The following is a 25,980-nucleotide window of genomic DNA, read 5'->3' as shown; positions in this document are numbered from 1 at the left end:
AAGGGATCTGTCGCCTGACCTGTGGTGGCGCAGTGGGATAAAGCGTCGACCTGGAACACTGAAATTGCTAGTTCAAAGCGTTCAAAGCCCTGGGCTTGCCTGTTCAGGGCACATATGGGAGTTGATGTTTCCTGCTCCTCCCCCCTTCTCTCTCTCTTTCTCTCCCCGCTCTCTAAAAAAGTAAAATAAAATAAAAAATGAGTAAATAAAGTCTTTAAAAAAATAAATAAAAGGGATCTGTCTTGAAACACGCATAACATGGAAAGACCTTCAGTCTTTTTTACCCAAGGCTTTCCTATTATGATTTTGTAGTTATTCCTGAACCCTACAAGTGTGACTGCATTTGTTGCACGGATAGATTTACCCAAACAGGTGGAAGAGGAATGACTTAAGGGTTATATAAACAGCTGCAGAACTCTATGCTAGTCTTGGTAGCAAGGGATGTGGCCATTCCCAGCCGCCAGGCATTAACCAACCTTAGAACAGGCCCTTAAATCGAAAGGACTGCAATTTTGGTCTAGTGCATAACGGCTAAATCATAACATTAAAATGTAAAGAATTTCCAGACATTTTAAAAGGAATCATCTTGGCATGCTTTTTGTTGCTGACTCATAATGCTGCTGCTTTGGAATTGTCAGGTTTCCACAGGAGATACAGTAGGTATTCAATAAATGTCCATTTGGAGCAGTAATTTTCATTCCTTAAGGAGCATGTCCTCACTATCCCACCGTAAGGCAAATAAGTGTATCTTAACGACAAATCCGCTCTGGACTGTGGGCTCTAATTTTCCTAGAACTAGCTTTCCCTTTTGCAGGTAACTTTTTTAAGCGACAGTGAGCATAACTGGCACCAAACGCTGGGCAGGTTTGTCCTTTGTCCAATCATCTCCAAGATTTTAGGGTGGGAGAGGGGGTACTTTCCTAGACCTTCCCAGACCAGGAAGCTGGCGGGTTGAGGCTGAGCAGGGGCCGCACAGCCAGTCGTGACGCAGTACGATGCTTGGCACTCAGGGTAACCAATAAGTATGAAGAGATCTATTTGAATTGGCCAATGAAGGCAGGGTATGGGCGGGTTTTCCGAGCTCTATAAAGGCGGCGACCGGCCAGCAGGCGGTGGCTGAGGCTCTGGCAAGCGGTTGCTGTTCCTGTTTTGGGGAGTTGTTCTTCGTTCCTCGGACCCGGTCCTTTCGGTGCTCTGCTATTGCGCCAGCCTACCTCGCTCCTCGGCGCCATGACCACCACTACCACCTTCAAGGGCGTCGACCCCAACAGCAGGAATAGCTCCCGGTGAGGCTGCGGGGCGCGCCCGCGCCTTGAGGGGTTTGGGGTCGGGATGCCCGCTGCCCGGTGGGGCCACGCGGGCCAAGCAGTCGGTCGTTGATGGTAACGTGCCCGGGTCGCCACGCTTGTGTACGGCCGGGCCGCGGTGTACGGCGGCCGGCTCCGCCTTTGTGCCGCCCTACAATCCTGGCCCGCCGACCCCGCCCGATTCCCGCTCCTCTCTCATTCATTCTTGCCCTGGAGCCGGGAGGACGAGAGGGCCGAGTCCGCTCACCCTTACAGTGCAGCGGGTTGTAAGTTGGAATGTGCAGAGACGGTTCGTTCACTTTCCTTTTTGGCGTGGCCGGCTCGGCCCCAGGGCGGTGGTGGTTTTGGCCCTCGGGTGCCGGGACAGCCTACCAGCCTACGGGGCGCCTCGGGCAGACCCCATTGTCCCACCCCTGGGCCGCGCGCTCCTGTCACTGGCCCGGGGCAGGTGGTAGCCGTGCGACCGGCGTGGCGATCAGTCCGCAGTCGTAGCGATTGGGTTCGGCAGATTTCTACCCACTGGAGCCGTCCTGACAGATGGCATTTGTGGTCAGGCGGAGATGGTTCCCCACCCCTTTCCAGGACTAAACCGTCAGCCCGTTGAGAAGTGCCTCTCCTCTGCTAACAAAGGAAATACCCCTACACCTTCCCCTTCCGCTCCCATCTCCGAACCGGAGAGGGAGTGCGCCAGTCCGAGTGGGTTTTCTGTGTTAAGACCTTCGGACCTCAGTCTTTGCTCCCAACCTCTTTTGCTTCCCCGTTTGACGTTGGTTAAATGAGTTCATCCCTGGCCCTGGTTCCCTTACAGGAGGAGGTGTCCTGTTCTTGGGCGGGGCCGGAGACATCCATTGTCTCTTCGATGTACTATCTCCATCTGGGAAGTCAGGGGCCTTTCTGGCTACTCATGCCACAGCATTTGGGGAAGGGGGCACTGGGAACGGTGCTTTGACTTGGATCCTTTTCCAAGCGATTGCCAAACTTGGTGAAAGGGTTTGGGTCCGGGGGAACATGTCCACGTTGTCTTGGCTAATTGCACACTGCTCTTTAAGGTGGAATACAGCCATCTCTGGAATCATTGCTCAAGGCTTGGAGGAAGCTTAGACTCCAGTTTTTCTGGGATCTGTTCATCATTGATGGTGACCTGCAGCCATGTGTGGCCAGCCTTGGGGTCCTGAGCAAGTGGCACAAAGGGAGCCATTTTGTGGGGCTAAGAAGACAGCTGTGAAATAGCAGTGTCTTATAGGATTGGAGAACTTGAGGACAAAAGCAGGCCTCAGCAATGAGTCTCAGGAGGGAGCTTTGGAAATGACATTTCTTTTTTAGCTCATTCCTTTCCCTTTCACAATGTAGGAAAAAAAACAGGAGTGATTTTTAGAAACTAACTTAGTGGTTCCTGGGAGAATAGGGGAACTTGGATGATATAGACCTATGAAATAACTGAAGAGGATCACTCCCTCTTCTGTTGTCATACTTATAATGAGATCATTTTCTTCAGAGGACAGTGGAACAAATTGAACCTTGGTTCTTTTTTTTTTTTTTTTTCATTTTTCTGAAGCTGGAAAGGGGAGAGACAGTCAGACAGACTCCCGCATGCGCCCGACCGGGATTCACCTGGCACGCCCACCAGGGGCGAGCTCTGCCCACCAGGGGGCGATGCTCGGCCCATCCTGGGCGTCGCCATATTGCGACCAGAGCCACTCTAGCGCCTGAGGCAGAGGCCACAGAGCCATCCCCAGCGCCCGGGCCATTTTTGCTCCAATGGAGCCTTGGCTGCGGGAGGGGAAGAGAGAGACAGAGAGGAAAGCGCGGCGGCCATCCCCAGCGCCCGGGCCATTTTTGCTCCAATGGAGCCTTGGCTGCGGGAGGGGAAGAGAGAGACAGAGAGGAAAGCGCGGCGGAGGGGTGGAGAAGCAAATGGGCGCTTCTCCTGTGTGCCCTGGCCGGGAATCGAACCCGGGTCCTCCGCACGCTAGGCCGACGCTCTACCGCTGAGCCAACCAGCCAGGGCTGAACCTTGGTTCTTCATTTTGTGCCATAGGGTCAACTTTCTGCAGGTCAGAAGGTAGTGGTTGGAATGTTCATCTGAGGTTTTATCCTTTGGGAGTGACTAGTTTATTGCCTCATAAAGAATTTGGTAACCTGGTCAAATGAATCCTCACACTAGTTTTTTGTATGTATATTTGAAATGTGAGACAGTAGTGAGTTTTGGTTTTGGAAAATAAGTATTTTAATGCACCTTTTGTCATCAATTTCTCTCCAATATTGTGAATTCAGGATGTAGCATTGTCCTTTTATTTACTTCCTGCTTTACCTAATACTCCTGAACTGCTCTTCTCCAGTAACATTCTCCTGGCTCCATATTTAGTCTGTTAGGAAATGATCTGCAAAGATCATATGGGAGTCAGGGATTTAAATAGAGAAAAAAGAAAAAGTAACTTTAAAAAATTGCTATCGGCAGTACATGGGAGACATTTTTGTTAACTCTCAAATATGTAATCTTGATTTAGTTATCAAGTGTGTAGCTCAGAAGGAATAGTAATAAACCCTTAAAAAGTAAAATTGATATAATTTATGTGTTATGATTCAAATCCTTTGTCTGGGAATGTCTGGCTGTTATAAATGGGCTCCACAACACTGACATCATCAGAGTAGGTATTACCTGCTGTTGCAGGAAAAACACAGACTCTTAAAAAGTTGGCTGGTCAGAGCTATTGATTTTTTTTTTAAAGTTGGTGTTTGGGTACTAGTGTTTTTTTTTTGTTTGTTTATTTTTTAAGATCAGAAAGTATTTCCCAGCCCATTAGAGTTCTGAAGATTTTCATCTGGCTAAAAATTCATGAAGGTTAGATTATGATGGTAAGGGGGAAAAATCACTCTAATATCTAGGAAATGAAGGGGACGACATGAAGTTAACTCTGATGATAATATTTCAAGTGCTTTTGTTGATTTTGGGTACAAATGTTAAAAACCTAATCACTTCAAATTTTATCATGAGAGAAAACCTTTAAAATTTTTTTTTTTTTTTTTTTGGTGACAGAGGGAGAGACAGATAGGAAGAGGGAGAGAGATGAGAAGCATCAATTCTTCGTTGCAGCACCTTAGTTGTTCATTAATTGCTTTCTCATATGTGCCTTGATGGGGCGGGGAGGAGGACTAACAGCAGAACGAGTGACCCCTTGCTCAAGCCAGCGACCTTTGGGCTTAAGCCAGCGACCTTTGGGCTTAAGCCAGCGACCATGGGGCTATGATCCCATGCTCAAGCCAGTGACCGCATGCTCTAGACCTCAGGGTTTTGAACCTGGGTCCTCAGTGTCCCAGGCCAATCTACTCTATCTGCGCCACCCCCCTGGTCAGGCTACATTACTGTTTAAGATTAGAAAACAAAACTAACCAAAGCACCAACTACATAGGTTTGTAGTTTAAAGAGAAAAATGGCATTGTGTAGTTCCTCAATAACAAGGGCACTTTGAACCCTTGTTATGTACTTGTGACGAACTGGGGATTTGGGAGTTTTGGTATCCCATGTACACCCCCCTCCACCACAGTCTCTGTCAGGTAACTAATGTTCGGCAATTTGGAACTTCTCAAAGCCTGACTTGGCTCTCTTAAAAATGAGGCTGTTGAACTGGGTAGAGCAGCAATTTACAACTTTTTTTAATATCATGGCACATATAAACTAATTACTGAAACTGCAGTGTGCCAAAAAATACAGATTTTTGCCATTCTGACAAAAAAAATTGGTATAATTTTTTAAAAGGATTTTATTATTTTTATTTATTTATTTTTAGATTTTATTTATTATTTTTAGAGAGAGGAAACAGAGAGAGAGAGAGAAAGAGAGAGAGACGGGAGGGAGGAGCAGAAAGCATCAACTCCCATATGTGCCTTGACCAAGAAAGCCCAGGGTTTCGAACCGGCAACCTCAGTGTTCCAGGTTGATGCTTTTACCCACTCCGCCACCACAGGTCAGGCTGTATAATTTTGATTCATTCGTATCAGATGGCTATTGTTGTGTTGGCTGTTGTCATTTTTTTTTTCCTGTATTTTTTCTGAAGCTGGAAATGGGGAGAGACAGACTCCCACATGCGCCTGACCTGGATCCACCCGGCACGCCCACCAGGGGGCGAGGCTCTGCCCACCAGGGGGCGACGCTCTGCCCCTCCAGGGCGTCGCCCTGCTGCGACCAGAGCCATTCTAGCGCCTGGGGCAGAGGCAGAGGAGCCATCCCCAGCGCCAGGGCCATCTTTGCTCCAGTGGAGCCTTGGCTGCGGGAGGGGAAGAGAGAGAGAGGAAGGATAGGGGAGGGGTGGAGAAGCAGATGGGCGCCTCTCCTGTGTGCCCTGGCCGAAAATCGAACCGGGGACTTCTGCACGCCAGCCGACGCTCCATCACTGAGCCAACCGGCCAGGGCCTTAAACATTCTTGCAGCACACTGGCTAAAAATTGCTGGGATAGAGCAGAGCCCAACAAACTACCACCCAAAGGCCAAACCCAGCTGGCATCAGATCTTGACATTTATAAACGGTTGAAAAAACAACCAAGAAGAATAATATTTCAGGACTTGTAAAAATGACATGAAAATCAAATTTCAGTGTCCATAAATAAAGTTTATTGGAACACAGCTTCACTCATTCATTTTCATGTTGTCTGTGGCTTTGTGCTGTGTGATAGAGTTAAATAGTTGTGCAACACTGTCTGACCCATAAGCCAAAAATATTTGCTATCTGGCCCTTTATACAAAAAGTTGATAACCACTATTGCCTGACCTGTGATGGTGCAGTGGATGGACTGTCAACCTGGAATGCTGAGGAAGGTCCCCAGTTTAAAACCTCAGGCTTGCCCAGTCAAGGCCCGTATGAGAAGCAACTACACCGAGTTGATGCTTCCTGCTCCTCCCCCATTGCCTTTCTCTCTCTAAAATCAATTAAAATAAAAATTAAAAAAACAACAACGGAGTATTGTCAACGAAAAGTTAGGATATTCTGGAACCTAGAAGTGGTCTTTTTTTTTTTTTTAGAAGTGGTCTTTAAAAGAATTTTAGATTAATAGCAATGTAGAACAATATGAAGTATAAGAAAGACATTGAAATTTACTAGAAATTCCTTGGATGACATTATGGTGCACGTACTTTCAGACATTTATGCTTACTTATGATTATTTTCATAGTTGGGACACATGATTGCCATGTTCCAGTTAGTACTACTGTAAGCACAGTATATATGATATCCTTATAGTAGTCTTATGAGGCAGCTCCTACTTTCTTTTTATAGAAAACTGAAACATAGAGAGGTTAAGCAATTTATCCAAGGTCACACAGCTGGGTCACAATGAGTATTCATCCCTATACACATCGTTTTATGTTACGTAATCAGGCTTATATTTGTTCTCTAACCATTTTTATTCACTGGGTTTTGGATAACTTTTTCATCTACTAATAAAGGTAAATCTCATCCTTAATGTATATACCTTATATACCTTTCTATCGTATGGATGGACTTTGATCACTAACCCCTTAGTATCTTCCAATTTTTTACAAATTAACCTATTTTTTGGGGGGGGTTGACAGAGAAAGTTAGAGAGACAGGGACAGACAGATAGGAAGGAAGAGAGATGAGAAGAAGCATCAATTCTTCATTGCAGCTCCTTAGTTGTTCAGTGATTGCTTTCTCATATGTATGTACCTTGATGGGGGGTGTGAGGGCTACAGTAGAGCAAGTGACCCCTTGCTCAAGCCAGCGACCTTGGGCTCAAGCCAGCAACCCTGCACTAAAGCCGGTGAGCCTGTGATCAAGCTGGCAACCTCGGGGTTTCGAACCTGGGTCCTCTGTGTCCCAGTCCAACGCTCTATCCACTGCGCCACTGCCTGGTCAGACATAAAATAACCTACTTATAGGAGTATCCTTGTACAAATGTCTGGTTATCTACGTAAGATAATTTCTGGAAGTAGAAATGCTGATTTATATAACATACTATCAAAATTGGCTTTTTTTTTTTTTCAGTTTTACCAGTCTAATAAGCAAAAAAAACTATTATCTTTTTTTTTTTTTTTTTTTTTTTTTTTTTAAATTTTTATTTATTTATTCATTTTAGAGAGGAGAGAGAGAGGGAGAGAGAGAGAAAGAGAGAGAGAGAGAAGGGGGGAGGAGCTGGAAGCATCAACTCCCATATGTGCCTTGACCAGGCAAGCCTAGGGTTTCGAACCGGCGACCTCAGCATTTCCAGGTCGATGCTTTATCCACTGCGCCACCACAGGTCAGGCACTATTATCTTTTTTAAGATTGATTTATTTGCTAGTACGGTTGAATTTTTAATATTTAGAGGCTATCCATATTTTTAAATTACCTGATAGTACCTTTTGTCCATCTTTCTTATTTTAAAAATTAATTTTTAAAAATGTTTATTTTAGCCTTGGCCGGTTGGCTCAGTGGTAGAGCGTCGGCCTGGCATGCAGGAGTCCCGGGTTCGATTCCCGGTGTCCCGGGTTCGATTCCCAGTGTCCCAGGTTCGATTCCCGGCCAGGGCACCCAGGAGAAGCGCCCATCTACTTCTCTACTCCTCCCCCTCTCCTTCCTCTCTCTCTCTTTCCCTCCCGCAGCTGAGGCTCCATTGGAGCAAAGTTGGCCCAGGCGCTGAGGTTGGCTCTGGTTGCAACAGAGCTAGGCAGAGGATCACCCCGTGGTGGGCGTGCTGGGTGGATCCCGGTCGGGCGCATGTGGGAGTCTGTCTGACTACCTCCCCATTTCCAACTTCAGAAAAATACAAAAAAAACCACCAGTTTATTTTACTAATTTTAGAGAGAAAGAGGGAGAGACAAGAACACCAATCTGTTCCTGTATGTGCCCTGACTGGGGATTGAATCAGCAACCTCTGCACTTCGGGATGATGCTCTAATCAACCAAACTATCTAGCCTGGGCTAAAAGTTATTTTTAAGAACATTCTATATATTAGTGATATCCTTTGTCAAATATTATGCGTATTTTTGCCAAGTTTAATCTGTCCCTTTTATGATCTCTGGCTTTTATTGTATGCTTAGAAAGAAAGTTCTTTTCTTCAAGACTAAGACACATTCATATATATTTGCTACCAGTTTTGTTTTTTTTAAATTATTATTATTATTATTATTATTTTTTTGGTGCAGTTTTTATCTTCTTTTTTTATTTTTTTTATTTTTTATTCATTTTAAAGAGTGGGGAGAGAGAGAGAGAGAGAGAGAGAGAAGGGGGAGGAGCAGGAAGCATCAACTCCCATATGTGCCTTGACCAGGCAAGCCAGGGTTTTGAACCGGCAACCTCAGTGTTTCCAGGTTGACGCTTTATCCACTGCGCCACCACAGGTCAGGCTAAATTATTTTTAAAAATTATTTATTTATTTGCTTATTTTTTACAGAGTCAGTGAGTCAGAGAGAGGGATAGACAGGGAGGATAGACAGGAACGGAGAGAGATAAGAAGCATCAATCATTAGTTTTTCGTTGCGCATTGCAACACCTTAGTTGTTCATTGATTGCTTTCTCATATGTGCCTTCACCGCGGGCTACAGCAGACCAAGTAACCCCTTGCTGGGGCCAGTGACCTTGGGTCCAAGCTGGTGAGCTTTTGCTCAAACCAGATGAGCCCGCGCTCAAGCTGGGGACCTCGGGGTCTCGAACCTGGGTCTTCTGCATCCCAGTCCAACGCTCTATCCACTGCGCCACCACTTGGTCAGGCGCTACCAGTTTTTTTATTTTAGTCTTTTTTCCTATCTTTTTTTTTTTTTTTTAAGTGAGAGAGACAGAGACATAGAGGTATAGGAAGGAAGAGAGAGAGATGAGAAGCATTACCTCAGTTGTGGCACCTTAGTTGTTCATTGATAGCTTTCTCATATGTGCTTTTGCAGGGGGGGAAGGGGACTCCAGCCAAGCCAGTGACTCCTTGCTCAAGACAGTGACCTTGGCTTCAAGCCAGAAACCTTTAAGTTCAAACCAGTGGCCATGGGGTCATGTCTTATGATCCCACGCTCAAGCCGGATGAGCCTGAGCTCAAGCCGGTGACCTTGGGTTTCAAACCTGGGTCCTCAACATCCCAGGCCAACACTCTATCCACTGGTCAGGCGGGATGTATTATTTTGTTTAGTCAAAATGACTAGCCAGTTAACACAATGCAGTTTTCTTCATTGATCTAAAATACTACAGTGGCAGTCTTTTTGAGAGAGAACTCCTTATCTTGACAATGCTGAGGAGAAACTAAGAAACGCCTCCCCCACCATTATAGTAGAAGTCGTTAACAGATTTTCTCACTAAATGATAAAACACTTAATTAGTAGATTTTGACAGCCTGATTAGCAAACTTGATCTAATGGACATACACATTATTTTCACACACTTACAGAGATTGACAAAATTGGCCTAACCTGTGGTGGCGCAGTGGCTAAAGTGTCGACCTGGAAATGCTGAGGTCGCCGGTTCGAAACCCTGGGCTTGCCTGGTCAAGGCACATATGGGAGTTGATGATTCCAGCTTCTCCCCCCCCTTCTCTCTCTTTGTCTCTCCCTCTCCTCTCTAAAATGAATAAATAAAAAATTTAAAAAAACCCAAAAAACAGAGATTGACAAAATTGACCACATATTAGGCTATAAGGCACATCTAATTAAATTTTGAAGGATTCATGTCATAAAACCATCTGTCAATGTTATAATTAAAAGCTAGAAATCAGTGAAATAGAAAGACCCCAATAGTTGGAAACTTATACATGCACTTATAAATAATTTATGAGTTAAAGAGGAAAATAATGGAACAGTGCAAAAATATTTAGAATAGAACAATAGTTAAAAAACAAAAAATCAGGCCCTGGCCAGTTGGCTCAGTGGTATAGCGTCAGCCCAGTGAGTAGAAGTCCAGGGTTAGATTCCCGGCCAGGGCACACAGGAGAAGTGCCCATCTGCTTCTCCACCCTTCCCCCTCTCCTTCCTCTCTATCTCTCACTTCCCCTCCTGCAGCCGAGGCTCCATTGGAGCAAGTTGACCCAGGTGCTGAGGAAGGCTCCATGGTCTCCGCCTCAGGTACTAGAGTGGCTCCAGTTGCAATGGAGCAATGCCCCAGATGGGCAGAGCATCGCCCCCTTAGTGGGCTTGCTGGGTGGATCCCAGTCGAGCACATGTGGGAGTCTGTCTCTCTGCCTCCCTGCTTCTCACTCCCTGTTTCTCAAATCAAAACTTTGAAATGCATTTAGTGGGGTACTTAAAAGGGAATTTATACCTTACGTCTAATTTTTTCCTTTATATTCTTCCACTTAATTTTTTTTAACTTATTTATTTTTAGGGAGAGAGGAAGGAAATGAAAGAGACAAAAGCACTGATCTGTTCTGATTTGTGCCCTGACCGGGGATCATCCTTTAATATAAGGAGCTGAATTTACAAATGACAACTGTATTTATTTTGAAATTTGGATGAAATGGACATATTCCTAGAAAAATGTTTCTTATTCAAACTGACTGAAGAAGAAAGAGAAACCAGATCACTCCTATCCCTAATAAAGGAATTGAATGAGAAAATCTTCCCATAAAACCGTCTTCATTTTCTGTGCTTTGAGTGGTGACAGGACAAGTTAAATTGAGTTTTTCCAGGAAGGGGACAAATTGGTCAGCTATGGCAGGAAGATATGGAAACATGAAGGTACTATAGTCCTTCTTGAATAAAAAACTATGGGTGGTATCCACAGGTGCATGTGTATAGGGCATGCCAAGAATCTTATTTCATTTCTCATACTGACTTTCTCTGTGGCCAGTCACTCACATTTACTAGGGATAATAGGTATAGGTATGTAAACAGGGCTTGTCTGTGATGTTGAGCTAGGAGAGGTGCTTTAAATATCACTTTTGCTAGGGCTTCTAAATTGGTCTAGTTAACTTTTATATGTATATTTGTCCATTGTTTATTTTGTTGAAAGTAAAAATAGAAAAAATAAATAATAAGATGTGCTTCTAAACTTCTTTGCACATACAAAGTGTGGCATAAGTAACTTTACAGTTGCTCATATGGAAACTAATGCAGTAATTAATGAACAGTAATATAACAATAAACTGTTTCATGTACTCACAACTGTAAACCTACTTTTGCCCCATGTCGTATATCCTGCTAAGCCCAGGAGACATGGTAGGTCTTTTGCCATTTTCTAAAAGGGGACACCAGCCAGGCTGTTGTTTGTGATGACTTTCCGGCTGTTTCAGCTACCTTGTGTGATGGATAACCTTGCTACAAATATTATAAAGCAGCTATGAAACATCTTAACATTGGTGTTGAATTTAAACCCCATGGAGTCAAGTCCTCTTCTCCATTAACAGCTCTCTTTTGTGGGAGGAAAGGAGAATGAATGGGCAAGGGAAATAAAGGAAAAGGTGTCTGACAACTTTTTCGATGAGAAATGTTTTAGTATCATTTGAAATTGACATTTTCCCATTATTACTAGGGTTCTGCGGCCTCCAGGTGGTGGATCCAATTTTTCATTAGGCTTTGATGAACCAACAGAACAGCCTGTGAGGATGAACAAAATGGCCTCTAGTATCTTTGGGACACCTGAGGAAAATCCCCCTTCGTGGGCCAAGTTGGCAGGTATGGTTTGTATTTGTGAGCGCTGGTGAAGGGAAGGACCCAGTGTGAACAACCACAGCTGGTTTAGGGCTGGTGAGAATCTAGCTCTTTGTAATAAGATAAACAACAGTTAAAGCTTCTCATTCAAGGAAAGACTGGGATTAAGTATTGGGAAATACTAAGAGTTTATGGGATATTTCAGAATAAGGAGTGACATCAGATTAAGTTATTCAGTCCCTCTGTTGAGTTTTTTTTTTTTTTTTAAGATTTTAGGCCCTGGCCTGTTGGCTTAGCAGTACAGTGTCGGCCTGATGTGTTGAAGTCTCTGGTTTGATTCACCATCAGAGCACACAGGAAAAGTGACCATCTGCTTCTCCACCCCTCTCCCACCCCCTTCTCTCTTTCTGTTTCTCTCTCTTTATCTCCTTTTCCTGCAGCTATGGCTCGAATTGTTCAAGCAAGTTGGCCCTGGGTGCTGAGGAGGGCTCCATGGCCTTGCTTCAGGTGCTGAAATAGCTCTGTTGCCAAACAATGGAGTAGAGCATTGCCCTGTAGGGGTCTTGCCAGGTGGATGGATCCTGGTTGGGGTGCATGTGGGAGTCTGTTTCTCTGCCTCCTTGCTTCCCTGCCTCTCACTTAATTTTCTTTTTTTAATTTCTTTTTTATTTTTTGACAGAGACAGAGAAAGGGACAGATAAGGACAGACAGGAAGGGAGAGAGATAAGAAGCATCAATTCTTCGTGGTGGCACCTTAGTTGTTCACTGATTGCTTTCTCATATGTGCCTTGATTGAGGAGCTACAGCAGAGTGAGTGACCCCTTGCTCAAGCCAGTGACCTTTGGGCTCAGGCCAGTGACCATGGGGTCATATCTATGATCCCACACTCAAGCTGATGAGCCTGTGCTTATGCCGGATGAGTCCGTGCTCAAGCTGGTGACCTCAGGGTTTTGAACCTGGGTCGGGTCATCTGTATCCCAGTCTGATGCTCTATCCACTGAACTACCGCCTAGTCAGGCTCACTTAATTTAAAAAAAAGAGAGATTTTATTTCTTGATTTTAGAGGATAGGGAGAGAGAAAGGTGTGTGTGTGTGTGGGGGAATGGTGGGAAGCATCAACTCATAGTTGCTTCTCCTATGTGCTTTGACCAGGCAGGCCTGGGGCTTTGAACAAGGGACTTTAGGGTCCCGGGTCAACAGTTTATCCACTGTACCACTACAGGCCAGGCCCTCTGTGGGATTTTTTTTTTTTTTTTTGATTTTTTTCTGAAGCTAGAAACGGGGAGAGACAGTCAGACAGACTCCCGCATGCACCGGACCGGGATCCACCCGGCACGCCCACCAGGGTGTGATGCTCTGCCCCTCTGGGGCATTGCTCTGTTGCGACCAGAGCCACTTTTGCGCCTGGGGCAGAGGCCAAAGAGCCATCCCCAGCGCCCAGGCCATCTTTCCTCCAGTGGAGCCTCGGCTGCGGGAGAGGAAGAAGAGGGGGAGGGGTGGAGAAGCAGATGGGTGCTTCTCCTGTGTGCCCTGGCCGGGAATCGAACCCGGGACCTCTGCATGCCAGGCCGACGCTCTACCACTGAGCCAACCGGCCAGGGCCTCTGTGGGATTTTTAAGCCATCACTCAGCCTCCCTAACACTGCTCATTTTGTAATATGAGACTACTATATATTATCACTCACTAAAAAATGTGTTTCAGCTCTTCCTATTATATTGCTCAACAACGTATATTTTGATGCAGGTGCCAAGTCTAGTGGTGGCAGAGAAGATTCTGAGTTGTCTGGATCCCAGAGAAGGAGCTCTTCTGAAGCCAACTCTGGAGACTTCTTAGATCTGAAGGTCAGTGTAACAATAAGGGGAAGGGGTCAGGCTATGAGGTTAATTCAGTTTAGAAATCAGATTCCCCCTGTTGAACTAAGAGCTTTATTTCTGCCACTGGAGTTTTCTATAGTGATAGTTAGGAAAGGGACTGGGCCATTTTGGTGACGGAAGGTTGATAACTAAGAGAGGAAAGTCAGAAAATGAGTCAACATATTGGTCTGTTCTGGTGTCTTTCCAACATAGGTCACCAACGTAGGTGTTACGATTAAAAAAAAAAACTTTTTAACTTTATTGGAATATTTGTTGGATGTTAAAGTTCTTTTTGAATTTTGGGTATTCTACTGGCGCTGGGGCAATTTGTCCAGTGACATTTTTGTGTATAGCATTGTCCCCTGGTTGAATAAAGGTTGCTTTTTTATTTATTTTTATTTTTTTATTTATTCATATTAGAGAGGAGAGGGAGAGACAGAGAGAGAGAGAGAGAGGAGAGATAGAGAGAGAGAAGGGGGGGAAGAGCCATTAACTCCCATATGTGCCTTGACCAGGCAAGCCCAGGGTTTCGAACCGGTGACCTCAGCATTTCCAGGTCAACGCTTTATCCACTGCGCCACCACAGGTCAGGCTAAAGGTTGCTTTTTGTAGTGTAGCCTGACCCTGACCATGACTGCATCAAAACAGAAACATTTTCCCTGGCTGGTTGGCTCAGTGGTAGAATGTCAGCCTGGCATGCAGGAGTCCCGGGTTCGATTCCCGGCCAGGGCGCACAGGAGAAGCGTCCATATGCTTCTCCACCCCTCCCCCTTTCCTTCCTCTGTCTCTCTCTTCCCCTCCCGCAGCCAGGGCTCCATTGGAGCAAAGTTGGCCCGGGCGCTGGGGTGGCTTTCTGGCCTCTGCCTCAGGCGCTAGAATGGCTCTGGTTGCAACAGAGCGACGCCCCAGATGGGCAGAGCATTGTCCCCTGGTGGGCATGCCGGGTGGATCCCAGTTGGGCGCATGCGGGAGTCTGTCTGACTGTCTTCCCATTTCCAACTTTAGAAAGATACAAAAAACCAAAAAAACCAAAAAAAACAAAAACATTTGGTTTCAAATAGATAGTAATATTCCTAAACTGTAACTGCCTTATTTATATGTTGCAAAATTAAAATCTGAAGTAAATTTTTAATGTTTTTTCTTTTCTAGGGAGAAGGTGATATTCATGGTGAGTACTTCTGAAACCTAAATTTCTGGTTCTATAAATGATTTTAGAATAGATTGGGATTTTGATTCCAATCACGTCTTGGAGAAAGAGACTGGGGAGTCAAATCTAGCTTTGCCCAAGAGCTGGCATTCCCTGGGTGGAGAGGAAAGAAAAGTTAAACAGTAAAGTTAGCAAACAAGGCCAGCAGTGAGACCAATGCTAGAAATGTTTGAGAAAAGAAAAAAGCCCCACATCCTTTATAAATGTATGTACATTCATCAGGCTACTAACTGTTACACTTAATGAGAGCTTTTTAGTAAACGGCTCTGTCAGTTGAAGCGTGGCCTGCAGCATTGAATTTTGAGGTGTTTATTCATTGAGACAATGGTAACCTTGAGATCTTACAGGATTTAGAGGCAGATGTAAATTTTCAGTTCACATCCATGTACCAATGATGAGCTATCATCATTTATTTAATTAATTTCCTTCTTTGAAGTATTTATTGGCATTTCCCTAACAAGTTCCAGATAATTCCTAACAAGTGTAATGAAAAGTTAACACGTTAGGCAGTAGCAGTCAGGTATAATTGACTCAGTGAACAGCAGTCACTGTCGGCCTTCAGAAGTGGCTTCCTCTTGGCCTTTCCTACCATTACGTCTTGTGATACAGTCTTCCAGGGAAATAGATGTTTAAGAACCAAATACCTCTTCTGTCCTCTCAAATGGTGTTTCATGATGGGGGGAGATTCTTTTGAACCTTTATGAGTATAACCCAGGCTCGTCCTCATTGGAGAAATTACTTTTTGACCATACTGAAGATAAATTTGTTTAAGTTCATGTCCATTTTGTTCTATTTGGTTTCTTTATTGTGATGGAGACAGAGAGAGGGATGGACAGGGACAGACAGACAGGAAGGGGGGAGAGAGATGAGAAGCATCATTTTTTGTTGTGGTATCTTAGTTGTTCATTGATTGCTTTCTCATATGTGCCTTGATTGGGGGTGGTGGAGCTATAGCAGAATGAGTGACCCCTTGCTCAAGCCAGCAAACTTGGGCTCAAGCCAGTGACCATAAGGTCATGTCTATGATCCCATGCTCAAGCCAGCAACCTGGTACTCAAGCTAGTGAGCCTCTGTTTGACCTTGGGGTTTTGAACCTGGGTCCTCCAAGTCCCAGGCCGATACTCTATCCATTGCTCCACTGCCTTGTCAGGTTATTTTGTTCCATTTCTTTTTGTGTGTGTGTCTGTGTATGTGTTTTTCCGAAGTAAGAAGCAGCGGGGAGGCAGACAGACAGACTTCTATATGAGCCCGACCAGGATCCACCTGGCACACCCACCAGGGGACGATGCTCGGCCCCTCTGGGGTGTTGCTCCACTGCAATCAGAGCCATTCTTGCATCTGAGGCGGAGGCCATGGAGCTATCCTCAGCACACAGGAGGGAGAGAGACATAGAGAGAAAGGAGAGGGGGAAAGGTGGAGAAGCAGATGGGTGCTTCTCCTGTGTGCCCTGGCCGGGAATCGAACCCAGGACTTCCACACGCCAGGCTGATACTTTACCACTGAGCCAACCGGCCAGGGCCTGTTTTATTCCATTTGAAAAGACTATTCTGGAAGTAAAATGTCTTCTAGGCTTTTGGATCCTAGTTCTTTTTTTTTTTTTTTTTTTTTTTTTTTTTGTATTTTTTCTGAAGCTGGAAACGGGGAGGCAGTCAGACAGACTCCCGCATACGCCCGACCGGGATCAACCCGGCACGCCCACCAGGGGGCGATGCTCTGCCCATCTGGGGCATTGCTCTATTGCGATCAGAGCCATTCTAGCACCTGATGCAGAGGCCACGGAGCCATCCCCAGCGCCCGGGCCATCCTTGCTCCAGGCGCTTGGCTGCTGGAGGGGAAGAGAGAAACAGAGAGGAAGGAGAGGGGGAGGGGTGGAGAAACAGATGGGCGCTTCTCCTGTGTGCCCTGGCCAGGAATTGAACCTGGGACTTCCGCACGCCAGGCCAACGCTCTACCACTGAGCCAACCGGCCAGGGCCCCTAGTTCTTTTCATATTCTGAAATACTTCCATTATTAGACCTTATTTAGCCACAATCTTTATTCACTTATTTTGGCCAATGAATAATAATTAGGAATTTGGGGAACCTGGAGAAATATATGAAAACACTGATAAAGTTATGAAAAAATGTGTCATTTGTCTTGCTGAATAATTAATAATCCCTGCCCCAGCTCAATTTGTTACAGATTGTTCAGGTCAGTAGCACATTGCATGATATAGTATGACAAGTCCTTTCTCCCTCTCTCTCTCTCTCTCTCTCTGTTTTTTTTTTTTTTGTATTTTTCCGAAGTGAGAAGCAGCAGGGAAGTAGACAGACTCCCGCATACGCCCGACAGGGATCCACCTGGCATGCCCACCAGGGGGCGATGCTCCGCTGCAATCGGAGCCATTTTAGTGCCTGAAGTGGAGGCCATGGAGCCATCCTCAGCGCCCAGGCCAACTTTGTTCCAATGGAGCCTTGTCTGTGGGCGGGAAAGAGAGAGATAGAGAGAAAGGAGAGGGGGAAGTGTGGAGAAGCAGATGGGGTACTTCTCCTGTGTGCCCTGGTCGGGAATCGAACCTGGGACTTCCACACACAGGCGACGCTCTACAGCTGAGCCAACCGGCCAGGGATCTCTCTCTTTTTAATGATCATCAGTTTGCCACCTGATTATTATGTGTTCCTGACATTTAGTTTATTTGTCATAAAATGACGTTTACTTCAAAGCCAAGCTACTTTGCTTAGTATAAATAAAACAGATTTTGTTTGGATATAAGGAAAATTGCCTTCATTTTTTGGGTAATTAGACACAGGAATAGCCACAGGGAGGATTTTGGAAATTATAAGGAGGAGGAAAAAGGTCCAAGAAATTTAGGCAGAAGTCATTTCCTGCCTTCAAGCAGGTTACATGGTCTGCTACATTTTCTTATAATTCTAATTCTTTGATCCTTATAATGAATCATTATTTTTTTAAGATTTTATTTATTGATTTTTAGAGAGAGGAAAGGTGGGGGAGAGGAGCAGAAAACAACTCGTAGTTGCTTCTCTCATGTACCTTCACTAGGCAAGCCTGGGGTTTCGAACTGGCAACCTCAGCATTCCTGGTCAATGCTTTATTTTATTTTACTTTTTTATTTTTAATTTTTTTTTAACAAATAAGATTTTATTTATTGATTTTACGGAGAGTGGAGGTGGGGGGAACAAGAAGTAGTTGCTTCACTCTAGCTCTTCATTTGTTGCTTGTTGTATGTGCCTTGACCGAGCAAACCCAGGGTTTCAAACCTGCGGCAACATCAGTGTTTGAGGTTGGCGCTCCATGCACTGCACCACCACAGGCCAGGCCCAGGTGGGTGCTCTAATCACTGCGCAACCACAGGTCAGGCATGAATCACTTTTTTCTGTTATGACAGAGGTCTCTGTTCAGTTATATAACTGATATGCTAAAGAAGGAACACAAATTAGGAGTAAAAGATGGGTATTATGGCACAAGTATTTTTGTTGAAACTTTTTTTTTTTTTTTTTTGTATTTTTCTGAAGCTGGAAACGGGGAGAGACAGTCAGACAGATTCCCGCATGCGCCCGACCGGGATCCTCCCGGCACGCCCACCAGGGGCGAAGCTCTGCCCACCAGGGGGCGATGCTCTGCCCCTCCGGGGCGTCGCTCTGCCGTGACCAGAGCCACTCTAGCGCCTGGGGCAGAGGCCAAGGAGCCATCCCCAGCGCCCGGGCCATCTTTGTTCCAATGGAGCCTTGGCTGCGGGAGGGGAAGAGAGAGACAGAGAGGAAGGAGGGGAGGGGGTGGAGAAGCAAATGGGTGCTTCTCCTATGTGCCCTGGCCGGGAATTGAACCTGGGTCCCCCGCACGCCAGGCCGACGCTCTACCGCTGAGCCAACCGGCCAGGGCTGAAACTCTATTTTTTAAAATTATTATTAGATTCAACAGACAAAAGCTTTCTTTGTCAAGCTGCTATTGAAAGTTTCTAAACCCTGCTCTCAATTCCTTATCACATTGCAGACTTGAGATGGAGCAACAAACAAACGTCCACCTGACCAGGCGGTGGCGCAGTGGATAAAGCGTTGGGCTGGGATACTGAGGACCTAGGTTTGGAACCCCAAGGTCTCTGGCTTAAGCAAGGGTCACTGGCTTGGCTGTAGGCCCCAGGTCAAGGCACATATGAGAAGCAATCAATGAACAAATAAGGTGCTGCAACTATGAGTTGATGCTTCTCATCTCTCTCCCTTCCTGTCTTTCTGTCTCTCTTTTTTTTTTTTTTTTTGTGGCAGAGACAGAGTCAGAGAGGGGGATAGATAAGACAGGAAGAGAGAGAGATGAGAAACATCAGTTCTTCGGTGTGGTTCCTTAGTTGTTCATTGATTGATTTCTCATATGTGTCTTGACCGGGGGCTACAGCAGACTGAGTAACCCCTTGCTCGAGCCAGCGACCTTGGGTCCAAGCTGGTGAGCCTTGCTCAAACCAGATGAACCCGTGCTCAAGCTGGTGACCTCAGGGTCTCGAACCTGGGTCCTTCCACATCCCAGTCTGATGCTCTATCCACTGCGCCACAGCCTGGTCAGCTGTCTGTCTCTCTTGCTTTAAAAAAATAACCCTCCACCTTTACTGGCTGGAGTATTTATTTCTGACAAACAAGCATTTAAATAAAAGCCTGCTGTTATTTAGTTTCCATATGTGCTTTCCCCCCCTTTTTAGGTATGTTGTTACTTCATTGTGAAAGATAGAACAGTTACATTAATAATAAAAGACAAGTATAAGTTGGTGGAAATGAGCTTGGTTTATCTAAAATCACTTGATGGAAATTAACTACCATAGTAGAGCTGCAAGGTAATGTTATGACCTTTAGAAGTCATTCATTAACTGCTTGGTCCAGACAGTAAAGAATTCAGTAAGATTCTGTATAGCAGCCCTGGCTGGATAGCTCAGTTGGTAAGAGCATTGTCCCAAAGAGCAGAGGTTACTGGTTCAATCCCTGGTCAGGACACATAGGAACTTCCATGTTCCTGTTTCTCTTTCTCTCTCTCTCCCTTCCTCTTTCACTAAAATCAATAAATAAAAATAAATAAAAAGAGGTTCTGTATAGCGGTGAGGGCATATCCTAGCAGCAGAAATGAGACAGCTTACATTCATAACTTTGACTCAGCCTAAGTCCATGGTCTTTACTCCTCTATTTTGGATTGTTTTAACAGATCAGTGTTTCTTTTTTTTTGTATTTTTCTGAAGTTGGAAACGAGGAGGCAGTCAGACAGACTCCCGCATGCGCCTGACCAGGATCCACCCAGCATGCCCACCAAGGGGCAATGCTCTGCCCATCTGGGGTGTCGCTCTGTTGCAACCAGAGCCATTCTAGTACCTGAGGCAGAGGCCATGGAGCCATCCTCAGCACCCGGGCCAACTTTGCTCCAGTGGAACCCTGGCTGCGGGAGGGGAAGGAGAGGGGGAGGGGTGGAGAAGCAGATGGGCACTTCTCCTGTGAGCCCTGGCCGGGAATCGAACCCAGGACTCCTACACGCCAGGCTGACGTTCTACCACTGAGCTAATCGGCCAGGGTCCAGATCAGTGTTTCTAACTCTTTTTCTTTCTTTCTCCTCCCCCCTTCTTCTTCTTCTTTTTTTTTTTTTTTGACAAAGACAGAGAGTCAGAGAGAGGGATAGATAGGGACAAACAGACAGGAACGGAGAGAGATGAGAAGCATCAATTTTTTTTTCATTTGTGGCACTTTAGTTGTTCATTGATTGCTTTCTCATATGTGTCTTGACCGTGGGGCTACAGCAGACCGAAGAACCCGTTGCTCAAGCCAGCGACCTTGGGTCCAAGCTGGTGACTTTGGGGGCTCGAACCTGGGTACTCCGCATACCAGTCCGACTCTCTATCCACTGTGCCACCGCCTTCCTCTTGCTGTAAGATCAATAGATTAAATTTTTGAAAAATGCATCGGAATTTCACAAATCAGCTAGTGATTCAGTCAAGCAATATCCAAGATCTTGGATAATAATATATTAATTCTAAAGACTTTAATGTGGAAATTGCTTAATTAGTAAGAGATGGGGCCTGACCTGTGGTGGCGCAGTGGGATAAAGTGTTGACCTGGAACACTGAGGTTGCCGGTTTGAAACCTTGGGCTTGCCAGGTCAAGGCACATATGGGAGTTGATGCTTCCTGGTCCTCCCCTTTCTCTCTCTCTCTCTCTCTCTCTCTCTCTCTCTCTCTCTCTCTCTCTCCCCTCTCTAAAAATCAATAAATAAAAAAAAATAGAAAAATAAAAAAATAGAAAAATATCCACCCCCCCCCAAAAAAAGAGATGGGACTGCCCTGGCCAGAATGTTTGGTTGGTTAGAGCATCATTTCAATATGCCAAGGTTGCGTGCTCGATCCCTGGTTAAGGCACATACAAGAACAGATCAATGTTTCTGTCTCTCTTTCCTCCCCCCATCTCTAAAATCAATGTTTTTTTGTTTTGTTTTGTTTTGTTTTTTTTTTTTTGCACTTTTCTGAAGCTGGAAACAGGGAGAGACAGTCAGACAGACTCCTGCATGCGCCCGACCGGGATCCACCCGGCACGCCCACCAGGGGGCGACGCTCTGCCCACCAGGGGGCGATGCTCTGCCCATCCTGGGCGTCGCCATGTTGCGACCCTCCTGGGTGTCGCCATGTTGTGACCAGAGCCACTGTAGCGCCTGGGGCAGAGGCCACAGAGCCAACCCCAGCGCCCGGGCCATCTTTGCTCCAATGGAGCCTTGGCTGCGGGAGGGGAAGAGAGAGACAGAGAGGAAGGCGCGGCGGAGGGGTGGAGAAGCAAATGGGCGCTTCTCCTATGTGCCCTGGCCAGGAATCGAACCCAGGTCCTCCGCACGCTAGGCCGACACTCTACAGCTGAGCCAACCGGCCAGGGCAAATCAATGTTTTTTTAAACAATTAAGAAATGGGCCTGACCAGGCGGTGGAGCAGTGGATAGAGCGTCGGACTGGGACGCCGAGGACTCAGGTTCGAGACCCCGAGGTCGCCAGCTTGAGTGCGGGCTCATCTGGTTTGAGGAAAAGCTCACCAGCTTGGACCCAAGGTCGCTGGCTCAAGCAAGGGGTCACTCGGTCTGCTGAAGACCCGTGGTCAAGGCACATATGAGAAAGCAATCAATGAACTAAGGTGTTGCAGTGCACAATGAAAAACTAATGATTGATGCTTCTCGTCTCTGTGTTCCTGTCTGTCTGTCCCTGTCTATCCCTTTCTCTGACTCTCTGTCTCTGGGGAAAAAAAAAATTAAGAAATGGGAATGGGCCCTGGCTGGTTGGCTCGGCGGAGCGTCAGCCTGGCGTCGGGGGACCCGGGTTCGATTCCCGGCTGGGGCACATGGGAGAGGCGCCCATTTGCTTCTCCACCCCCCTCCCCTCCTTCCTCTCTGTCTCTCTCTGCCCCTCCCGCAGCCAAGGCTCCATTGGAGCAGGGATGGCCCGGGCGCTGGCAGCAGAGCGACGCGGGAGGGGCGGGGGCGGCGCGGGGCATCGCCCCTGGTGGGCGGAGCTTCGCCACTGGTGGGCGTGCCGGGTGGATCCCGGTGGGACGCATGCGGGAGTCTGTCTGACGGTCTCTCCCTGTTTCCAGCTTCAATTTAAAAAAAAAAGAAGAAAAAAAAAGAAATGGGAATGACCTGGATAGTGGAGATGTTATTATAGGTCAGTAGGGGAAAGGAGGACTGTTTAGTAAATGTTGATGGTAGCATAACTGGTGAACTGTGTAGTTAAAAGTCAACTTCAGGCCTGACCTGTGGTGGCGCAGTGGATAAAGCGTCGACCTGGAAATGCTGAGGTTGCCGGTTCAAAACCCTGGGCTTGCCTGGTCAGGGCACATATGGGAGTTGATGCTTCCAGCTCCTCCCCCCTTCTCTCTCTCTGTCTCTCCTCTCTCTCTCTCTCTCTGTCTCTACCTCTCCTCTCTAAAATGAATAAATAACTAAAAAAAAAAAAAAAAAAGTCAACTTCACCTTGTAATCATGGACATGTACCATAACACAGGAATGCAATAACATTTTCACCCATCAGTTTGGCAGATATTAAAGCAAGGTGGTTATCAAGTAGAGGCTATGCAAAGATATAAGGAAGGCATACTTTGATGTGTGTGCTGTGGGATGCAACATGGCACAGCCTCTGGGAGGGTAGTAAGAACTGTCTGTCCAGCCTGACCAGGCGGTGGCGCAGTGGATAGAGCATCGGACTGGGATGCAGAAGACCCAGGTTCAAGACCCCGAGCTCACCAGCTTGAGTGCGGGCTCATCTGGTTTGAGCAAGGCTCACCAGTTTGAGCCCAAGGTCGCTGGCTCAAGCAAGGGGTTACTCCGTCTGCTGAAGGCCCGTGGTCAAGGCACATATGAGAAAGTAATCAATGAACAACTAAGGTGTCGCAGTGAAAAACTGATGACTGATGCTTCTCATCTCTCTCCATTCCTGTCTGTCTGTCCCTATCTATCCCTCTCTCTGACTCTCTCTCTGTCCTTGTAAAAAAAAAAAAAAAGTAAGGGATATTTTATCACTTCATATTCATTATGAAATATCCCCTACTTTTTGTGAGCAGTATACATGCAGTTTTTATTTAATTTAATTTATTTTTTTATTTTATTCATTTTTAGAGAGGATAGAGAGAGACAGAGAGGAGAGACAGAGAGAGAGAGAAGGAGGGAGGAGCTGGAAGCATCAACTCCCATATGTGCCTTGACCAGGCAAGCCCAGGGTTTTGAACCGGCGACCTCAGCATTTCCAGGTCAACGCTTTATCCACTGCGCCACCACAGGTCAGGCTACATGCAGTTTAATTAAGCAAGGTGAATTATGACCATAAATATGGGTAAGTTTTCAAAAGAGTGAAAAAAAGGAAGTTGATAATCATTTATGTTAAATAGAACAAAAATAGTATTATATGTTATCTTTTGGAAATAAAATGCACATAAAATATGCATTAGCTTGACCAGGCGGTGGCACAGTGGATAGAGCATCCGACTGGGACACAGAGGACCCAGGTTATAAACTCCAAGGTCGCTGGTTTGAGTGTGGGCTCACCAGCTTGCGTGTGGGGTCCCTGGCTTGAGCAAGGGGTCACTCGCTCTGCTGTAGCCCCCCCCCCCAGGCACATGTGAGAAAGCAATCAATGAACTACTAAGGTGCTGCAATGAAGAATTGATGCTTCTCATCTCTCTCTTTCTATTTGTCCCTATCTGTCCCTCTTTCTGTCTCTGTCACCAAAAAAAAAAAAAAAAAGCATTAAACACACCCTCTGGGACTAAGGTAAGGAGACCCAAGTGGACATAGATTAGGGGTCAGGGATCTAGAGCTTATCTGTAATGTTTCAAACCTGGATCCTAGGTAGGTTTTGAACCTTCCTTAAAATATAAATATATATATGGTATACTATCTTAGATTCTTCATCTCCACTGGAAAGTATTAGCCTTAATTTCACTCTATTTCCCTAGAAAATGTGGACTCAGACTTGCAGGCCAGCCTGGGGCACAGTGAGGAGAAGCCTGTGCCTGCTGCCCCTGTGCCCAGCCCAGTGGCACCGGCCCCAGTGCCATCCCGAAGAAACCCCCCTGGTGGCAAGTCCAGCCTCGTCCTGGGTTAGCTCTGACTGGCCTGAATTCTGTCGTTTCATTTGTTTTCTCCATGCTTGTGAACTGCACAACTTGAGCCTGACTGTACATCTTTTGGATTTGTTTCATTAAAAAAGAAGCACTTTATGTACTGCTGTCTGCCCCCTCCCCTTTTATTTTCAAAAACAGGTTCTCTATATCTTGATTCCTTTGGGTCTGTAGGCCATGGCATGAGTGTTTTCTAGTAGTAGACTGGAGGGAAAGTTTTGTGACAGTACTGTGTTTTTAAAAACAGATAATTTGGTCCCAAGTGTGTTAGAAGATCTTTTTTGTACTGAGGTTTTTAAAACCCTTTTTTTTTGGTCAGCTTTACTTGGGTTTACCAAGCCTTGATTGGACAGGCCAGTAAACAGTCCACAGGCATCGTCCCTACAGGCCCCCAACACAGGGTTGTCTTTATGCCAAACCTTCTTGGTGTTGCCCTAACTTGCCAGTGCCCTTTGCTAAAAGCATCTTCCTGTGCCATATGGAACAAGGAAGAGGCCTGTGCCTCATGCCTTGCTGCCTGCAGAGCAAAAAACTGCCTTTTATTTTTGAACAGTAAGCTATAAGTCAGATACTAACTTGACTGGCCGAGGAGGAAAGCCTCCCACTCTCATGCAGAGGAAGGCTCCATGTACACTCCAACTGACCGATTCCAAGTGGTGAAGCAAACAAGGGCAGTGCCCCGCACAGAAGTGGGTCTTCGTTCTGAATGGGTCACACTGTGGCAGTGCTCTTAGTTAACTTGAAGCTGTGTGCATGATGCTGGTGCTTGACCATGAAACAAAATCTCATCCTTAAAAAATGTGTTGTACTTCACAATTCTGGACTGTTGCTTAAAGTAAACTGTACAAATTTTGAAACATTGTGTCCTGTGTCATCTTTTTGAGACTGTTCTAGTGTTACCTGTTTAGTTGCTTTTTTTCTTTGTTACTATAAATCCTGCTGCTCAGAGATTTGAAGGATCATTCAAGTTCAAATAAATTAGTAAGGTCCCAGAGACAAGTGGGCTTCTCCCTAAAGATAGTTCTCTAAAGACAGCAGGTTTAGATTCATAGCATGAGTTCAAAATGCCAAAATGGCCTGACCTGTGGTGGTGCAGTGGATAAAGCGTCAACCTGGAATACTGAGGTCGCTGGTTCAAAATGCTGGGCTTGTCTGGTCAAGGCACATATGGGAGTTGATGCTTCTTGCTCTTCCCCTGCTTCTCTCTCTCCCCTCTCTAAAATGAATAAATAAAATCTAAAAAAAAAAAAAAAAAGCCAAAATGATCACTAACTGATATTTGAAGTAATAAAATTCAGGAACAAAAAGATAAATGGTTATCCAAAACGGTTATTAGCCAAAATATTTTAGACTCTTCTACCATCTATCCTTTGTGCTGGGTGGTAACATTTAAAATTGTAAGCCCTCTCTGGGGGGTGGAAGGAGAAAAGGGACAAATATAAG

General features: G+C 45.8%; 2 protein-coding genes across 7 annotated transcripts in view; one reads left to right on the top strand and one right to left on the bottom strand.

Annotated features, from left to right (window-relative positions):
• Nucleotides 1–25,980, bottom strand: part of ARMC7 (armadillo repeat containing 7) — a 98,220-nt gene that overhangs the window by 39,156 nt on the left and 33,084 nt on the right. The window contains exon 3 of one of the 5 annotated variants that reach the window (XM_066238068.1): nt 18,081–18,342. The exons of the other annotated variants lie outside the window; for them this stretch is intronic. Coding sequence (XP_066094165.1) covers nt 18,323–18,342 — 20 coding nt within the window. The 3' untranslated portion in view covers nt 18,081–18,322. Of the gene's footprint in view, nt 1–18,080; nt 18,343–25,980 lie in introns of those variants that run through there. 5 annotated transcript variants of the gene reach the window in all.
• On the top strand, nt 1,090–24,640 carry JPT1 (Jupiter microtubule associated homolog 1). Of its 2 annotated transcripts, XM_066238071.1 has the most exons (5): nt 1,093–1,286; nt 11,748–11,890; nt 13,611–13,708; nt 14,870–14,888; nt 24,373–24,640. In XM_066238071.1, the coding sequence occupies exons 1-5, from the start codon at nt 1,231–1,233 to the stop codon at nt 24,519–24,521; spliced, it is 465 nt and encodes a 154-aa protein (XP_066094168.1). In that variant the 5' UTR covers nt 1,093–1,230; the 3' UTR covers nt 24,522–24,640. The 2 variants fall into 2 exon arrangements, with proteins under 2 accessions (XP_066094169.1, XP_066094168.1); XM_066238072.1 differs by lacking the exon at nt 14,870–14,888 and having other exon boundaries at nt 1,090–1,286.

The sequence above is a fragment of the Saccopteryx bilineata genome, chromosome 6 (assembly GCF_036850765.1).
Source record: "Saccopteryx bilineata isolate mSacBil1 chromosome 6, mSacBil1_pri_phased_curated, whole genome shotgun sequence".
Classification (NCBI taxonomy): Eukaryota; Metazoa; Chordata; class Mammalia; order Chiroptera; family Emballonuridae; genus Saccopteryx; species Saccopteryx bilineata.
The sequence above is the reverse complement of the archived record's forward strand: the minus strand, read 5'-3'. Positions and strand labels throughout refer to the sequence as shown.

Excerpts from the sequence above, each read along its gene's own strand:
- JPT1 (XM_066238072.1), top strand. The coding sequence starts at position 1,231 with ATGACCACCACTACCACCTTCAAGGGCGTCGACCCCAACAGCAGGAAT. Across the intron at positions 1,287-11,747 it reads AACAGCAGGAATAGCTCCCG|GGTTCTGCGGCCTCCAGGTG; the intron begins GTGAGGCTGCGG and ends CATTATTACTAG. Across the intron at positions 11,891-13,610 it reads TTCGTGGGCCAAGTTGGCAG|GTGCCAAGTCTAGTGGTGGC; the intron begins GTATGGTTTGTA and ends ATTTTGATGCAG.